This window comes from Silurus aristotelis, assembly GCF_946808225.1.
Source record: "Silurus aristotelis genome assembly, chromosome: 13".
NCBI classification, from domain to species: domain Eukaryota; kingdom Metazoa; phylum Chordata; class Actinopteri; order Siluriformes; family Siluridae; genus Silurus; species Silurus aristotelis.
Genome location: NC_139586.1, coordinates 15,871,241 through 15,891,224, shown reverse-complemented (window position 1 = coordinate 15,891,224; position 19,984 = coordinate 15,871,241). Strand labels below are relative to the sequence as shown.

The 19,984-nt window shown below is 38.6% G+C and overlaps 2 protein-coding genes across 24 annotated transcripts in view; one reads left to right on the top strand and one right to left on the bottom strand.

Moving 5' to 3' along the window:
* The window catches only part of rxfp3.3a2 (relaxin family peptide receptor 3.3a2), a 446,825-nt gene that overhangs the window by 138,269 nt on the left and 288,572 nt on the right, over positions 1–19,984 (top strand). The window lies entirely within an intron of this gene.
* Positions 1–19,984, bottom strand: part of myo9aa (myosin IXAa) — a 92,250-nt gene that overhangs the window by 49,697 nt on the left and 22,569 nt on the right. For all 23 annotated transcript variants that reach the window (XM_083558690.1, XM_083558668.1, XM_083558686.1 and 20 more), the window contains exon 3: positions 1,209–1,303. In XM_083558690.1, coding sequence (XP_083414816.1) covers positions 1,209–1,303 — 95 coding nt within the window. The remainder of the gene's footprint in view (positions 1–1,208; positions 1,304–19,984) is intronic.

Here is a 19,984-nt window from a genome sequence, read left to right as displayed (position 1 = left end):
TAGGTCAAATGTTACTGAGCCGCATAGAAAGAATACATAAATACATATTTATTATGTGATTCTGGACGATGTTTTATTTTGGAAAATTACCGGATTCTCTCCGCCACATCTGTCTATGATTCACTCTTGAAGCGTGTCAAGATGCTTGCCTCGGTCACAGGTCTTACCTTCTTTAAGGCGCTGCTCCGGCCGCTAACACAATACATTACCGCTAAATTTAAACCCCCAAGCTAGCAAAATAAACAAAAACAACACAGTGGATTGACGCTTATAATTATATTTAGAAAATACCAGTTTTTATGCCGTCATATAATTTTAATTTTGTTGTATTTATCCGCCACAATTGAAAAGATTGTCTGACATTAAACCGGTCTGTGGCGCAAAAAAGGTTGGAGACCACTGGTATAGACAACCGACAAACAAGAATTAAGTGTAAAACATAAATACGATGCACTAAAAAACATTATAGAGTGATTTCTCCTGTTAGACTGGATCTAACATTCAATTATTCACTATTCATTCATTTATTTACTTACTTCCCTACTTAAATTAAGAAAGATCTAAGGTCAACTCATTGTGGTCTTAATGTGACTGGCATAAGCACATCTGCATTAAACTATTGACGCCAGGAAGAAACACAGCTACGCTCTTTCCTGGTCTTCCTGTGCATTGGGAATCAAATCAAAGCATCCAGACATCAAAAGTGGTTGCTGGGGTCTATTTTTAAGTATTTAAATATAGACTGATTCAGCACAAAAACAACAACTGTTGCTTTATGAACAAAGATTTACACCAACTGAATGTCACTTTTCTAATTGTAGCTTGTGTAGCATTTTCATGTCTAAATACATGTCAAATATATATTTTAATTTTTTTACATCGCAGATGTGATTTAATTACAAAAGCGTGAAAATTTCTACTTGAGCATTTGCCAGAATGACAATGTGTTGAAGCGCTTGACTGATACAACAGCAATTAGTGTTTGAAAGACACCCCAGCAAATGTTGCCATCTAATGCAAAGCATAGCAAACTCGCTAAACAGGTGAAGAGTTTTATCAACAGCTGTTTGCCAAATGGAGAGGATTTTTCAACGATGCCTTCAAGTACACGGTTTTTGTTTTGTTTTGTTTTTTAGAAACAATCACCTGTTCCTTTTCATATTCTTTACACACTGCTGTACTACAGCAGGACAAAAGCGCTCTCTTACCCTCTGACAGTGCCGCTCTCCTGATAGTTGACTTGGATGAACTTGCCAAAGCGGCTCGAGTTGTTATTGTGGGCAGTCTTTGCATTGCCAAAGGCCTGGGAAGAGAGGAACAGAAGGCGATTGTTGTAAATGGTTCGGCAGCTTCAATTTGCAAGAATAACGACATACAATAACAACAACCGCATGCACAGAGACCAGGGCCAAATGCTGGGCAAACAATAATGGTTTGAAAAGAGAAGGACGCTGCATTTCCTGTGTTGGGCTAAAAATAATACAGCCAGTATAATATATGGAAGAAAGACAAGCAAGAATGTCATCAGCTCCAGCTAAAAGCATTTGATCTTACTGAAAGAGAATGAGCAGCACTTTCACTACTGCAGTAATAGACTTTTTGTCTTGTGTGGAGCAATAGTTTGGCTATTTCTAACTATTTTTGAATGCTGGCTCATCGAGTTGTTGAAAAATGTAGGTTTTTGCACATCTTGACCATCAAATTTCCACACCACTTGCTTGTTTTTGTGCAAATAAACGATAGAATATTTTGTGAAAAATATTAAAGGGTGTTGAAAACCAAACTGTTCTATAACTTTTTGTAATAGTTTTTAATCTTGTATTAACAGTTAGCCTGTTTGGAGAAAATAACTTTAAGCTAAGCTATGTGTTCTTTATCTTGCATACATTGCATTTAATATACAATATATTACCAAAAGTTTGCAGACACCTGGTCATCAGTGTGGTATGTGCTTTTTGAGTCCACATTTAGTCCCATTTCGCTCTTAAAAATTCCCTCCACTCTTCTGGGACGCTGTTCCACTAGATTGTGCTTGTGGACATTTGTGTTCATCAGCCACAATGGTGTTAGGAAAGTCAGGTACTGATGTAGGTGAGGTCAACATTCCAATTCTTCCCAAAAGTGTTCAGTAGGGTTTAGGTCAGAGCTCTGTAGCAGGCCACTTAAGATCTTCCTCTCCAAACCATGTAAAGCATACCTTCATGGAGCTCTATTTGTGCACTTGCGCACTGCCAAGCTTTAACAGGTTTGGGTTTTAAATTCAAATGAATGCAAAATGTTATTATACCACATCCGGAAACATCTTATACAATTGTGTGCCTTCAACTTTGTGGTAACAGTTTGGAGAAGAACCACAAATGGCAAGAAAGGTCAGGTGTCCCAATACTTTTGCCCATATAGTGTATACTGCCAAACAGTTGAGGAAACTTGATCATCACACCTATGTGTGGCTCTTCACCAAACTGTTGCTAAAACATCTGGAAGCACACATTTGCATAGAAAATCTCAATATAATTTAGTATGCTGATTTCCCTTCTCTGGAACCACGAGGCCCAAACAAGCATGGCAATGCTCCATGAAGACATGGTTTACCACAGCCGGAGAGGAAGAACAAGTGTCCTGAACAAACCCCTGACCTCATCAGGAACAAAATGTTTGCACATTGAATTGATGGCAAATCGGTCAGTAGGTAACATTTTATTGTACTGCCTGTACATTCATACAATCAAATTCTAGCCGAAAAAAGAGAATACAAAAATTGGTATTTTAACAACACAAACCATTCCCAGCACTCTGCACTCTCTTTGTTTTCTAATATTACGACTTAAAGATACAGCAAAACTAAACTATAGATGATGCACTTTTATATTTAGAGTTTATTGTATTCACAGTTTTTTTTTTGTGATAACCTTTTTTTATATAAAAATGTGTGGACACATGCAAAGAAATCAAACAATATAGGTCTATAAATGAAGTCGTGTAATAATGTGAAATGAAACAGGGAAAGTATTGAACACGAAGAAAGGGAGGTGAAAAAAGAGACTTGGAAATTTAAGACACCAGCTGAAATCAATCAGTAATTAGAACACAATCCTGCCGCTTGTCAGTGCAAATTAATTTCAGCTGGTTCAATCCCAACTGACGGCCTGAATAAAGGAGCCCTATTACCAAGGTGTCACACAAGAAACATCTCATGATGGGTAAAAACAAAGAGCGTTTTCAAGACCTTCGCAACCTTATTGATTTCATGTAAATAGCACCTTTAGAAATATATTTACTGAGAAAAATTGTGACGTTCAATAATAATTTGACCCGCTGTATACACACACACACACACACACACACAGTATCTATCTATCTATATATTCTTATTTTTCATAGAAATCCTGTGGTCAAATGCCATGTGCTGATGACTAGACCACTGAAATACAAGCTGCGACTCCACCACACCTTCCTCTCTGGCCTGATTGTGTTGTACGGCTGCCTGGAATGAAAAGCAGTCCCTCTGCGAATAAACGCTGCAGTTATTTGTAGCTGCGCCACAAGTAAACAAATTCCACCGTGGGTTGCTTTGGGCTGCCTCTGTCCGTCTGGAGAATGACCGGTCCACTCCCTTTCCTCCCAGAAACCACGCAATCATATACTCACCGATGCAAGGGATTTCCACCACCCAGGTCTGATCTCAGATCTAGGGTTTTGTGGCTCAACAATACAGACACCCTATCTCACTCACTCCCTCTCTAACTCTAACTCTCTCTCTCTACAAAAAATGTGACACATCTGAGTTAAGTCATCTCCTCCAGCACAGGAGAGATGTCCAGAAAAGGTTACGTCAAACACAGAGATTATAGTACAGATGGTTGCCGGATTTAGCCTGACAAACTAAATATATAGCTCTTGGAAAGGATTGGAAAAGTCAAACTTCAAGTGGATGCTGTGCAGCACTGTGTGTGTGTGTGTGTGTGTGTGTGTGTGTGCGCAACACATTAATAGAGGTTTGAAGACTGTCATGTTGGACACAGTTGGCGAACAGCTTTAGGGGGAAATGGGTCACACGAGGACGGCCAATTCAGCAATTAAGAGGTCGGCCTCAGCGTGTTTAAGCAAGCAGAATACAGAGCAGTGCTTTCTGTCCATCGAAAAGTAATGTTCACTAAATAATTTGAGGGGCATTTTGGTTCTGTGGTCATCAATCAGTCATTGAATCATTGCATGCACATTGTCCTAGGCTGAAACAGGAGTTGTTTTTTGTACAGGGAACTGCACATGCAGACAAATGAGATCACAGTGTGAGAGCAGCTGCAGTGCTGGTCCAGTGTGAAAGGTGTATAACACTCACGATGAAGAAGAATGCAAAGCACCTAGCTCTTCAAACACAGCGTGACAGAGTGGACCTGGGCAGGGGGGAGGAGCACGTGAAATGAGTAAACGTTTCCTTAGTGCTGAACATGAGGGAATGTTTAGTAGAGAAAAAGCAGAAGGCCTTTTTCATAGAAAGGAGAGCAGAGAACTGGCCATTACTCCCACGGGTCCAATAATCTGCACCAGATCACCAGAGCTGAAAGAAACAGCCCCGTGCTGACTGTATAACCATCTTCACATGTGTTGAGTATGTCACAGAAATCCCCAAATAGTGACCTCATCTGGCCTTGTTGTCCTGGTGTCATTTTCTGAACATGGCTGAAGGTTTATAATTAGTGTCAGTGTCCTACCTGCTACAATGAAGCTCCGTTTGAAACTCTGTTTTCTGACAGCATCTCGGCTGTGGGTTGTTCACATGGGGAATGAGAGCTAAAGATGTGTGAGCCACAAGGGAGGGAACTGCATTTCCACAATGCTTTACTATTACTCACAGAGTGCTCCTATAAATGGCCCCTGAAATTATGGAAGTGCTTTACTTGGATATGTATCAACATACCTTCAGGCCAAGTTAAAGAGCTGCTGGAGTCTCGTCTCAACTTGGATTACCAAATACCAAAATGGGATTTTGACAGTTACATTAAACTGTAAGGAATATAAACAGCAACAGCACGATTGAAGCATAACCCAGAGACCTAGAGAGAGAACTATCCCGGGAGTACACGCTGTCCATCACAGAGCAACATGAACTTACACACATTCACACCTAGCAGCAAATTGAGTCATTTCAAAGTGTTTTTTTTTTTTTTTTATAAACAAACACTGGCTTATTTTAAGTTTGTAATCTAGCATACCAGTGTAGATTTATTAATTAATAGAGACTCAAAGCACTTTTGTACGTTGCTCTGGACAAGGGTGTCTGTTAAATGCCACAAATGTAAATGTAAGTGGAAAGACACTGGAGAACCCAGAGGAAAACCAGGAGAACAGGTGAAACCCTAAATTAGACAGTAAACTGAGATCAGAGTCTGTGCAGGCAGCAGTGTTTTTTACTGCACCAATATGGCACACTATATAGATAAAATGTTAAATAAGATAGTGAGACACAGTTCTCCTATTTTTGGCCGATCTATCTATTAAACAGGGATATTTATGTTTACATATTCCAGAATGGATTTGCCCAGATGCTGCAATACAGTAAATCATTATCCTTACTGAAAATTGGGAAAATCTTTCATTAAAGTTTATTTTTACATTTGGCAATTTATTATAGTTCATCGCTAAGTGTTTAACTCAGGCTCTTTGCATGCAAACACATCCGTGACCAAAACAAATTTCCAAAGTACTGACCGACGCCAGAAGCAATGGACGCATGCTAATTAGGATCGATCTGGAATATGCACTGTTCCAACAATTACAACAAAAAGATTAATTGGTTATTTCAGCTCCGCATTAGGCATAAATAATAACTACTGACCTAATGAGTAACGAGCTTGAACAGAAGGATTAAATGATGTGAGGAAGGGTGAAGAGAGAGAAACTGCAGACACCAGTTTGTACCATATTGAAGTTGCACTGCCTCAGAGAGATTAGTCTCAGATCCAAAAACAGGGTCTCGGGAAAAGTAATCATGTGCCATGTAAACTCTATGAGCTGCATATGAGAGGCATGTTTCATTTCATGTCAGCATTAAGGTATTAAAACCGACGGGGCGGAAAGCAAGTTAACAGGCAAACATAAGAGGATCAAATGTGGAATAGGAAATTATTTACAGCAACTTTATTACTTTTATCCATTTCAAATACTTTAAGGTCAGGAAACGGTTGTATTTTTTTTTTTTTTATATATATAATTTTTTTGCTTCTTGTTCCTGTCATTTGCAAGTAATCTGCAATATCTTTTTAGAGTGATTTAAACCACCAGCTCAATCTTTGGACAAAACCCTTAGTCTAATCATGACAAAGAGCACAGGATGGCACTTTAGTAAAGCTGACTGCATCAGGAAATATCCTCCACCTTGCCTCATTCAAACCCCTTACTGCTCCCGGTTTCATTTAAAAAGCTGTGCATGTGGTGAGGACGCTTTCACCCCTGAGTCATTGGTTGGGCCCACCCTTGGTCCGTGACATATCCTTCCTGTCCTTCATTGCATTCATTTTCTTCCATTGACTCATATTTAAAACATTCCTGGCATCTCGCACATACACTTCATACAAACACACACCGTCGTCTTATTCAGAGACAAGGCTCTCACCTGGCCTTATATTCAATAAAGAGCCATGTGCTGCGACTGTCAAACATATCTGAAAAGTAATTCCAGCCTAATTTTAATTGATTAACTTAACAGTACCGGACCTGCTAGTCCAAAAGAGCAAATTTAGAATGGACATAAAAAAATGATATCAGTTAATTATGTGTAGCAGGAGAACTAGGCGAACTGTCAACACATTTTCTTTACATCAATTAACACAACTGACCGTAATAAAAAAAAAAAATCATCTAATAATGAAATAAATAGGATAATGAAATAACCTACATCCTGTATACATTATTTTGTGATCTTGATTTAGTACCTCATTGCATCATAACAGCTATTCAGAAAAAATTTTAATGAAAAGTACAATTTGTTAGACAAACAGCAAGGATATGTTGGACAGACACACACATCTTTCTTACAATAACAGGTCACTTCATGATGCAGAAAGGAAATCCACCCTGGAACCCGTCCAAGGAAACGGAAATCCGTTCGCTTTTCTTTACATGCTAATATATGTGCACTGTAGTAACCACTCGGCCGGCATACGTGCACAATTTAATCATGTTTTGTTATAGTACTGTAATATTAAACCTTAAAGCACTACTTGGCAGACTAAACTGGACATTTTTTTTTTAAACAGAATGAGCAACTAATTTAAAAGACCTCTTATGTAATCATGTTTTCTAAAGTCAGTGTAAATTACATTAATAAATTGATTTATTTAACTTTTTAGATTCAAACAAGCTGGGGCACTTATTCATTATTGATCGCATTAGACTTTTTATGGGTCAGTTTGTTTACACCACAGTGCTGAGACAGACAGACATACATACATACACATTCACACATTTGTTTATTGATGTATTTTTTTAACAGCAGCTTATACCGCTAATATACCCAGTCCAAATCACAGATTTATATGAATGCATTCGAACAGGAAATGCTTCGCTACAGTGATACATAATCAATGGATAATTAATGTAGAACAGTGACATTTCCAAAATATTGTGTGTTTCTAACATTTGTAGAAGGAGTCTCCAGTGTCTGTTTTGTTACAGCTTTAAAATGACCACTCTTAAGACTTTCTTCTAAAGGAAAACTGAAAGATCTAATATTGACTCCTGACAAGATAGAAAATGTTCTTGTTTCAGGCACCAGTTAAGTGATCAGCCACCCATGGTGAGTAAGGTTACATCATGTACACGTTATTGGCAAAATAAAATTCATCCGTGACAATCACACCCATATGTGGTTTTCCCCTAACAAAAAAAAAAAAAAAAAAAAAAAAAAAAAAAAAAAAAGCACATAATTGTATAGAATGCCATTGTATGCTGTCAAATTTAAATTTTACATCACTGAAACGAAAAGGCCCATACCTGTTCCAGCATCACAATGCCCCCATTAACAAGCATGCACCATGAAGAACTGGAGTGGCTTTCACAGAGCCCATCCCAATAAACACTATTGAGATGACCTGAAACACTGACCGCATGCCTGCCTTTGTCTCACCCTACGCCAGTGCATGCACTCACAAATGCTCCTGTAGCTGAATGGAAAAAAAATCCACAGAAATGGTCCAAAACCATGTGGAAAATTGTTCAAAAAGCACAAACAAGTGTGACTGGTCAGGAATCCACAAACTTTTGGCTGCAAAGTGTTATTCATTACTGATTGCTGAAGTAACAATTATCTATGAGGGTTATATTTTCCCCCATAGCACTACTGGTGAGGAGCAGATACAAATCATATTCACAGTATAGGCAACATTTCCAGTCCCAGTGGCGTATCTCATACAAAATGCTCTCCAGTGGCAGCGGTTTAGTCTCACTGAAGGAGTTTCCAGTTTTCTCACTATACAATGATTTGTTTGCAGGCTCTGGTTACAGTTTCAACTGAACCATGTGACAGTGAACAAAACAAAAGTCTTTGAAGCAGGCGTGAACTCTTGACTCTTGTTATGTAAAGTAATTATGAGTGTTAAATGAATAAGACAAGAGTGATTAGAGAAGCAGACTTTTACACTCTATCCAAATCCTATATAAAGTTTGACAAAGCAGATGAAACTTGACAATATGAAGAATAAGAGAATAATTAATAATGATTGAATCATCATGCAGAGGCTCAGGATTTTTTTTTTGGGCCCAAAGTTGCAAGTGCATTCCACAGCACACAATGGCGTAGTGTTCCTCGAGGCACTGTAACTGGAACAAACTTAGGGGCTTCTTTTCTCTCTGGAGAGAGTTACAGAGAAGAGGAAGAGCAGTTTATTAAAGCCCACTTAAAGGAATGGACTGCTCAAGCCAAACATCTCAATCTATGCAATTATTTGTTTTGAAATGAAACAGCTTTGCTATTTGTATGCTCTAAACTAATGAAATAATGCATGGTTGTTTTTCACAAATGAAAACAGATCTCCGATTTTAAAATGTCCATGTACAGCAACACAGAAAACTACCTGGTAAATTCAAGTCGATTCATGTAGACAAGTTCACAGATGAGAATCCAGAACAAAAAATATCAAGATGCATTTTACACAAATAATGTCAAAGAGCAATGATGTATGCATGGGGATTTAAAACAAAAAACACCATAAATAAGAACAAGACAGTGCGGGCTCTAAGACCTTGTCTTGTTTGGGGTCTAATATCACTAATGTATGGTCTTGGTCTCAACCAAGATGAAAATATGAAGCCAACACACTAAAGTTAAGCCTTGGCCCTCGATCTTAACTCAACCTCATGTTCATGTGGATCATAATTTGGCCCTGAGCCCCTTAAAGCATGGAAAGGATGCAAGTCAAAGATTCGTCTGCTATATAGTTTGGCAATATGACCCATTGCCACAGATCGAATGTGCAATCTGGACAGACAAAGCAACTACAGATTCTTACAGATTATTTTTACAGAAGTTATTTAAAAAATTCAGATAGATACTGAAACTGAAGACATGAACCTCAAAGTTCTCCACTAAACTGGTGTTTTGGCATGCTTCTCTTTCTGTAAGCATCATCTTTCAATTTAAATCATTTGTACATGATATACTGGATTTTCACACTACCAAAGCTGATTGATTTGACCTGTTTGCAGATTCGATCGGAAACTCAGCTATTAGCACTGACCTCTGTTTGACACCATTAGTTTTAGTTTAGTTAAATCTTCATATGGCATTTAAACAAAATGGCATATTCAGTGATTAAACCCCAGTGTTTAAATGCAGAAGTCGTAAGCAAATTGCGTGAACTAGGAAGGTCTGTCCAGACCATAAATTTCCAGTCCACCCATAGTAATGTGCATCATCCACACTTGTCCTGCACAGTTACAATTTACAGCTGTGAGACAGCTGTTGGACATAATGTCAAGAATATCAAAAAAGACTTATACACACAGATGTGACCAACACATGCAGCAGGAAGTGGGAGTGGAGGACATAGCTGAATAGTGATCTAGCACTTTCTCTGTGCAGATTTGTAAAGAGCAGAGAAGAATGAAGTCCATTCAGATGATTCACGAGTCTCTCAGCTAATGAGACCCTCTACACGCTTTCATACATGCCAACCTGACCAACAGACACACACACAAAAAGAGCATTGTGCAATACGACAGCCGCTGCAGCTCTTCTTCGGATAAAAGCGGTGCGAGACGTGGACGCGGCACCGGTGCTGGAGAGAATCTCTATGAGGCATCTCCGAGTCATTGCTTTGTCATGCTTAAAGCAGCCACGCGATAATTTTTTATTCAGATTTTTTTTTTTTTATCTAACAGGAAAATTGTTTGGTTGCAGTTGCTTACAGTAAAGATTAAAGTAAAAAATAAATAAGAAAATACAAATATGCATATTAAGGTATATATTAAGTGAAAATTGTGTAGCAGCAGTGAAAAACATTTTCAGATTGGAATAATAGTTATTGCACATGTAACTAATTATTAATATTTCACTGAGATTATCACATGTAATTGCCCAAGATATTAACAGTACATTAGTGTGGCATGAAAATGTAAAAAATGTTAAAATCTTAGATTATTACTATTATTCATTTTCATTCCACTCAGTATGGTAACGATCATTGTGAACTACAAAATGTGAAATGAGACATCAGAGAGGAAAATCATCTATTTGGTTCTGGAGCTATTTTTCTAGGCTATGTGTAATATCAAAATAACTGGGAGGAAAGTAAAATAATCAAAGTAAATCACACACAGGCCAAATGGAAGACAAATAATTGTCTGTTTAAATTTCCTCACTGATCCAAGTGTGTGCGTTCTGTGTAATTAGACAAATGTTCAAACTTTTTTTTCTTTCAGTGCTCTATTATTTTTGGGATACATTTTTCGCATCAGGTCAACATTTCTGCACATATTGGATAAAAGTTAGTCAGCTTTTGACAACACACCATACATACAAAGTATTCAAATTGTCACCATATTACCAAGGGACAGTATAACAGACAGACAGTGTTGCATTGAAATATCTCATTCTTTAGTACTACAAAACTAACACATCTGACGGAGTGAAAGTTGTAAAGACAACATCAGCAGGTCAAACGTCAATATCAAATCTAAGTGTTTCTGGGATAGACTCCAGATCCACCATGACCCTAACTAGGAGATACGGTGATTAACCTCCAAGAACATTTTCCTGAACATCATCACTGTGTACACTTCAACAACTCTTTATTTTTAAAAGGCAATTCTGGACTAAAGCAGGGAATCTGGCACTTGGTCACGGTTGCCCTCCATCGCACACCATCCATTACGCTTATTACAAAGCTGCACAACATATATGGTGACAAAACACTGATCCATGCCAGGATAAATTGGTGGGAGTTGCAAATTGGTGTATCAGATTTGTTATGATCGGCATAAAAATACATAAGCATTCCCGGGAGGATTGCAGATGAAACTTTTCCAGTTTTTATTCGGTGGGAGAGAGGCTTGAGACTGGGGTATTCAGCCTCCAGGTGTTTATGTTTGGGTGTGTGCGAGAGAGCGAGAGAGCACGGGAGTGTGTGTGTGTTAGAGAAAGTTGTCCCAGAGCATGCTTGGCTAAGGGCCACAGCAAGGCTAAACTCATTGAACCTGTAAGACATTGCAGGTTTATGGTGGGCTGTGTGTTCGCACTTAACACACACACACACACACACACACACACACACACACACACACACACACACACACACACACACACACACACACACACACACACACACACACACACACACACACACACACACACACACAGTAAAACAGGCAGATGGCACCTAATACAGAACAATGTCATCTGTTGTCATATTTTAAAATGTCATATTTCAGAAGTACTAAAATATAAAATGATTAAGAAAAAATTGCACCTTATGATGCAACACACTGGCTGCTTATTGTGACGTTTGCTTTTTGGGTCTAAATTAAGCAAGAAAAAACTACTGAAAGAAGTTCAGAAAATGTTTTTTTAAACCAGATATGACAAAAAAATCAATAAACACACCAAGTGATTTTAAATCCCTTGTTTCTTTTAGCCAGGCTCGATTACATATAACGTAAAAGCAGCCTGGATTCACTCAGGAGATTGTGAAAACGGAGGGAAGAAACCTCATACTACTCCCATCCTGTGTGTATACTGCGAGTGTGTTTTGCAAGTGTGGGTGTAATGGCTTGCATTTTTCTTGCATGCTGGTTTTTGCTCAGCCTTTGGTCAGCAGAGCTTCACTAAAGAAGTCGTGCTATTGAAAACATAAGCCAAAAACAAGCGCGCACACACACACACACAGAGTTTGTTTTCTTCCCTGTACAGACATGCACACAGAAAGACAGAAGCAAAAGTAACACAAAACATTGGTGTTTTCTTTTTTGGGCATGTGTGCCATGCATTTTCTCTTTGCTAATCTATTTGTGTGTTGATAAATTAATAAATGCATTAATAGTAACAATGATCATTATCAATTATTACTCAAACAGCTACAGTAATCCTGAAAACATTGTGTGAACAAACCGCGTGTCCTTCCCGTTCATCACAGGAAGGCAGTAAGGCAGAGAAAGTGTGTGTGTGTGTGTGTGTGTGTGTGTGTTTAAGGCCAGACGTGGGAGGAAAAGGCTGGTGCAGAGTGAAGCATCCCAAAACCCGGGCAGGGAAAAGACATGGCTGAAACTGAAACACGGGAGAGGACAGTAGAAAAGCGAGTGCTGCTTTAGATAACCAGGGCCGGATATTTGAGGGAAAGACTCTTGAAATACTTTCAAACAGTGAGACTCCTGGTCATCTTTCAAGCTTGGTTACAGTAAGTGACTTTCTGATTGTGTAGTGAAACACACAAACGCATGCATGATCCAGAATAACATGCCTTTCTCGCTTGTAAATCACAAATTTGTGGGTGTAAAAATGAGAATGAAAATGGTTAAATCTTTTTACCCCCCCCCCCCCCCCACACACACACACACTTTAACAGTGTGATATTTTGAGACGTAGAGAATGCTACACAACAAGTCTAAGCTCTGCCTGAAGAAGACAGTCACATACCAGAGCTGCTGTAGATTGGATAAGTCAAGAAAATAGATGCCTGATAACGTCTGATTGCTGTCAACATGCTTTAGTGCTTCGGAGAGAAGCACTAAATCTACTAAACACATTTCAAACCTACAAGTTTCAGTGGTGTCTGAAGAATGAATCTTTGGGGTTTTGAAATAAAAAAAAAGGTAAAAAAAAAAATAACAGAAGAGGGAGAGTCCTGACCTGTTGAAACATAAACCGCGCTTTTCGGCGTGTATTTATAAGGCCAAGAGTCTTGCTGAGGAAACAGTGCAGCAATATCGATTGTTATTATTGTAGATCAGTGCATGTTGATCGGAGCCGTGTTCCCACAGAGGCTCTGTATCAGGACAGAGAGAACCCTGCTGTAGCTGAAGGCGAGGGGATGAAGTTACACACAGATACACAAAAGCGCATCAGTGCATAGAGTGGCCTTGGTCAGAATCATATTGAAAAAACAAAAAGGGACTAATAGGAAGCAGTATGCATTTTACACTGGAAAGGTGGGGTAAAGAAATTATGGTGTGTTCAACTTACCTCGTAAGTGGGAAGTTGAAACGCAGAGTTAAGTAATTATTGAACCTTTGTGTGCTCGAGCTACAAAGTGGAAAAGCAACATAGACACATCTATAATACTTATTTTAATGCTGCGAGTATTTGATTTGACGTCACTTGCTGAACTTAGAGTTTAGGAAACCGTCCAATGTTCCCCAAATACTGATTCAGATTTTTGCTGGGGGTTTTAACTACATTTAACATTCACCTGCAGGTGTCTGGAAAACTGGCTAATAGCTACTGTACTAGCTTTTTAACTTGTTTTGGTTGCTGCTTGATGGCATCTACTGTAGAATAAACATACAGTTTGGCATCATTTTTAAAGGAATAAAGTAGAAATAAAGAGTCTTCACATAAACTGAGTTGATTAAGCAAAAATGATAAGATACTTAAAAAGGCAAATACTTTTGTACTTTTACTCAAGTGAAAGTTTTTACTTTTACTGGAGTCATATTTTACCTACTGTATCTCTACTCTTACTCAAGTACATGGTTTGTGTACTTCGTCCACCACTGACTAACCACAAATATGATCTCAATACTTTCTTTCCAAGTTCTATTTTATTTTCTTATGTCTCGATATGCGTAATGGCAGGAATAAAAGACGTGCATCATGTACGCTATAAGATTGTGCACAAGATTTTGGTTTGAGGATCATTCAAGTCAGATCTATTTTCAGATCCAAATTAATCGAAACTCACAAGCTGTCTTTTATAAACCAAAACTCACACTTGCATCAGTTTATTGCATCTTTATCCTTGCCAACTAGTTCAGTCCTTCAAAATTGGAGATATTTTTGCTCACGAGGAAAGTATTTGGGCACTGCTTGCCAAATCTGGTGCAGTTTATCAACCTGCATAATTCTCTTGAGGCTTGTGCACTACAGCTGCTGAAATAAGGAGGCTTGTCTAGGCTTCTTGACTATCAGCTATAACTTATCTTCATTTCTCCTTAATAGTGCATTAAGAAGTCACAATGAAACGAGGTGCTGCATCATGATGAAGGCTTGAACCTGTTACAACCGAAACCCTTCAAGATCTCTTAGACTAGCCACTTCCTGAAGGATCGCAGACGTCTACGCTATCTCTTGTTCATCGTGCGGGCAGCTTGGTTTACTCTGGAATGCTTCCCATGCATATTCCAACGCTACAGTTTTACCAGCTTTCCCACGAGGTGGGCAGAAGCTAATCTATGGCCAAACCATAAATATTTCTAAACATCAGTCACTTCCATTTTTCATAAACTGTACAAGCTGCCAGAACAGGCAATGCAAAACAGTCGACTACTGTTATTAGTGTAGAAAGGAATGTATGTGTTGCTGAGAACTTGGCTACAGTTAGTAACCGACACTTGCACAAGAAAGTGCGATAACAGGTGTTTGGAAGGATGGCGAGCCACATTTGGTAAACACATGCAAGGCAATAGCTGTCTAAACAGCATGAGGGAGATCGGAGGAGGTACTTAGATGCAAAATGTCCCACCTGAAACGTTTAAAAAAAGAGGCCAATCTGATTAGCCCAGTAACTAAAAGACAAACGCAGGTATTCCCTCCCCTCCTTCTAATCTCCCACTGAGTGCTATAGATACTCAGCCACTGCCCTTTTGACCTAGAGATGAAAAAAGCAAGGACATTGAACTGCCCTGTATAGGAATGAAATCTCTATATATACATATTGTGCATATAAAAATAAATGCACATACACAGAAAAAAATACATATAGACACACATACTTACATAAATCACATTCACACTATGGACAAAATTATTGGGACACCTGAACTTCCCAGCCATATATGGTTCATTCCCATCTGTTATCACAAAGCTGAAGGCCCACAATTGTATAGGATGTCTTTGGATGCGGTAGAATGAAATTTCCCCTTCACTTGAACTAGGAGACCCAAACCTGCTCCAGCATGAAAATGCCCTAGCGCACAAAGCAAACTCCTTGAAGATATGCTTTGCATGAGTTTAAGTGAAAGATCTCCTGCTACAGAGTTCTGACCTCAACCCTAATGAACACCTTTGGAATGAATCGGAACGCTGACTGGGACTAAATGTGGAATGCAATGCTCAAAAAGCACATACCATACTTATGACCAGGTGTTTATAGTGTACATCCACACATACTGCATATGCAGGAAAAACAGGTGACATCATAAGCACGTGTTTACAAAAAAAAAAGTGTTGGATACAATGAATTACCAGAACAAATACAAAATGGTCCTTGGGATAGTTTTCTTCAGAGGATTTCAGAGTGTTCTATAGTAACAAATGCTGCTCTTTCACAAGATCTTCGTTCATGTGGTCTTTTTATGTTCTGCCCTGTCTAACATATCCCACAGGTGCTCAAAAAGAGTTGTATGATTCAGATCCAATCAGTCCACATTAAAACCAATCAATCAATCAGCTGTAACACCCTGTTAATGGGTCCATCACGGAAAAACATCACACATAGCAAATGTTAATCAGTAAGAACTTGATTCGCTATAGCCTTTGACATACAAAAAGCCTTAATCACACACCACAGCTCACCAACAGGAAGTATTTACCAGAACTCACAAGACAGGAAGCAGAGATTCCTCTGGGAGGCGCAAATCTAAGCAGCGATTGCATCGGCATTACCACCTTCCTTTCAGCTTTTTGTTGTATACGGTTCATAAGTCATTTACTATGCCACAGGGAACATTCCAGAAATACAAGCGCTTTATTCTTAGTGTAGCTGCGATGCTGCTCGTCTTTCAGGCCCAGTATTACAGAGCAGTTTAAACACTAAAATGCCAGAGTGAGGCAGGGACGGACGGACATCGGGGCTCAGGGGTTGAGTGTCAGTGTATCGATCAAACTGCACACATTGAGCTATGAGCAAAACATTTATAAAAAGTTGTGATGTAACATTTTCTTCCACATATATATTTTGTTTAACTGGTATATTTTTCGATTAGAGATATGTTCCATCAATCAATCAATCAGTCTTTTTAACACTGATTTCAATCTCTCATCATATTATAAATCCGTCCACACTTTACATCTCTCTAGCCATCAACAATAACTTTATCCATCCATCCATCTGCCCATCTGTTTTAAAATCAGACTAAAATCTTTTCACATTCATAATAAACTGCAGGTTATTATGATGTAAATAAAGATAACCCGTATCAGATCTTTTCCACCTTTAATATGATGAACTTATTTAAAGTGAAAAATATTGATTACAGCAAAAGATTTTGCTATTGTACAGCAATTCTTTATGTGAGGGGAAAATGTCTGTAGTTGGGTTGCAAAGAGGCGGAATGTTTTTAAAAAAATTCCAGAAACTTTCAATGGGAACTTAATCTGTGGGATTTTGGAAATATTCCAAGTTGGAATCTTACCAGGAGTTTATGGGAATTCATTAGAAATCGGGGGAAATTTGTATAAACAAATATGGACATTATGTTTGGTCATGTTTTAACCATTAGATTATCCAGCAAGCCTTTTTTTCTACTACCGTAATTTCTACACTATTGTACTTTACACAGGCTTTAACGAAAGACACGTTACACACGGTGTAACGGGTGAAATATGTTGCGCTTCATTTGGATTTTGGGAATTGCATGCCACTGCATTTTTTCCGGTATTACTGCTTGTGTGTATAAGGGTGAGGATTATGTCATTATTTTCTGATGCTGATTTCTAAGTTTCTTTGACTAACCCGTAACGCTGTTGCCAAGAAAAATAAAAAAGCACGAGTTCTGGAAACCGGTCTGTGCTTATATGATTTCATTTGCAACTGGAGTTAGTGAGCTCTCCCTTCACCCAGACTCAACGCGCTACAACGGCTTGTATCTAAACAGTAGCCTACCAAGAAAGTCTTCCTCCTTCCTTTCACAACTATTTCTCTCTGGAGGTTTTTGTTATCGTTGTGCGTTTAAAAATCAACACCGGTGGAAGTTTTTTCTCCCAATGCCGTGCAGCTCAGAACACAGGTGAGGTGCGTTTTTTTCGTTTCCGTTCGGAAATTTAATTGGTCTAATGTTATGGGGTTCCGTTTTTTGGCTTGAAGTTTGTGAAATCGGGAAAAACCCAGGAAAAATACATAAATTAGCCGCTTCGTTGTTTAAGCCGCGGGGTTCAAAACGTGGGAAAAAAGTAGCGGCTTATAGTCCGAAAAATACGGTACATTTATTTTCCCTATTATTGGCTAACCTGCCTTTTTTAAATTTCCAGTTTATTTCCATGTATTCCTGATAATTTGAATATTTTCTCCGCTAATTACACTGAAGGATTGCTAAATTAAAAATTCCTGGAATTTTGCAATCTTAGTCAATAGTTCATTTCTATACATGAGCCAGCCTTGCTTTATTGTTTATGTAAACAATTTAAAAGAAGGAAGAGATATATATATATAATCTTCTCTGTTCAGACTCTGTAATGTTGATCGAAACTGATGAGTCAAATTGAACCAATTAATAACTGAATAGATCTTTACAGCTTAGCTGTTACTGCTTTTCATTTGTGTTAGCTCTTGTAAGGACTTCATGAAACTGGTTCTTCACAAATTGTATTTTCTGTGATAAGGCTGTCCTTTGGTCGATACTTTAACATACCAAACCAAAACAATATGAGAAAAACATCTGATTGAGCAGAACACTGCCCAGGGCTGAGTTTAGTGCTTGTATATATTGCAATATCCTTTAAAAACAAAACCAGGAAACTAACAGAGCACTTGAGATCAAACACGTATTGAAAGAATTTGGAGCAAACTTTATATGCTTTTCAAAACAATATCTCAGTCATTCATTCAACATTCTACCATAAGTCCACAACACCAATAAGCCAAACCCTATATGTTATAACTATAGAAGACAATATGGTGAGTTCTGTACTGGCTACCTGCTTCTCTGTATTGAGAGTCATCACTTTCACTTGAAATGCTTTCGGACACAATGACAGAACCGTGATCTCAAAATACGCACTGCTCGTTTAGAGCTTTATAAAGAAATTGTTTACGATAGAGCGGTTTGCAAATGAACTGAAGAGTCTGCGAATCTCGTCTTAAAATGAGAAAAGCGTCTGTTTGTAACAGGTCTGATAAACACTAATTACAGTGTTATCATTACAATACACATAAAAACTCATACTAATCTTTGGCTTATCTTAAATAAAAATAAAACTGGATGCACCTGAATCCAACCGAACCCACAACAGCAAAGCAAATCCAAGATTAAGAAGTGAAGCGATAAAACCAGGAGCAGTTAAACAATAAATGAGCTCTAAATGAGCTGACTGTTAGCTCGCAATTAAAGCAGTTGAGTCTTTGCTTGAATAAACATCAGATGTGGGACAGCAGATCCGATAGCTCTTCTTACTGTTCTTCTTACTTCTTACAGTTGTAGTCATTTGAAAACATTTCTGTTAATGTTCTCACATCTGGATACTCAATATGAAGAAATAAAAATTTAAAATAAAACTTTTTTCATATTTACAGTAATGTTGCTGTATTTTATAGTACAGTGATATGAAATTCTTGGATCTAATTGGTCAATGGTGTAGCTGTAACTCAAATCACAGATTTATAATTAAGTGTGTTATGGAGTCTATAGCAAGGTCCCCTGGTGGTCTAGTGGTTAAGATGCAGCGCTCCCACCGCTGCGACCCGGGTTCGATTCCCGGTCAGGGAACCATCCCCAGCCACTCTTAGTGCCGGTCCCAAGTCCGGATAAATTGGGGAGGGTTGCGTTAGGAAGGGCATCCAGCGTAAAACATGTGCCAAATCAAACGTGCGGAGGATCCGCTGTGGCGACCCCTAACGGGAGAAGCCGAAAAGAAAGTTATGGAGTCTATAGCAACGGCATAGGTGTCACAGTAACTCTGTTTTTAAAACAGGCCACATAGTGTATAGTATTACAATTATATATGGAGGTGGGAGATTATTGTTTCAGGCATTGGACTTTGGATCCAAAGATTGAGTTCAAATCCCAGCCTCACCAAGCTGCCACTCGTGGGCCCCTGAGCAAGGCCCTTAAACCCCAAAGCTGCTCAGGTGTATGAAGGAGATAAATCCAAGTCACTCTGAATAAGAGCATCTACAATAGATACAGTTGGTTGGCTTGATCCGTCTCAGGGGATTCATTCATTTCTCTTCACCTGGTACAACATAGAAAATTTGTGAGGTTAAAAAACAGTGTGCAAAACAGAAGCACTTGTTGACATTAGAGTAACGGCAGAATGAATGTGTCCAAAAAAAAAACACAAATCACCCCTAAATATGTCCCCCTGTTAAGCCTTCATTTGAATGAGAATTGGATCTCTGTC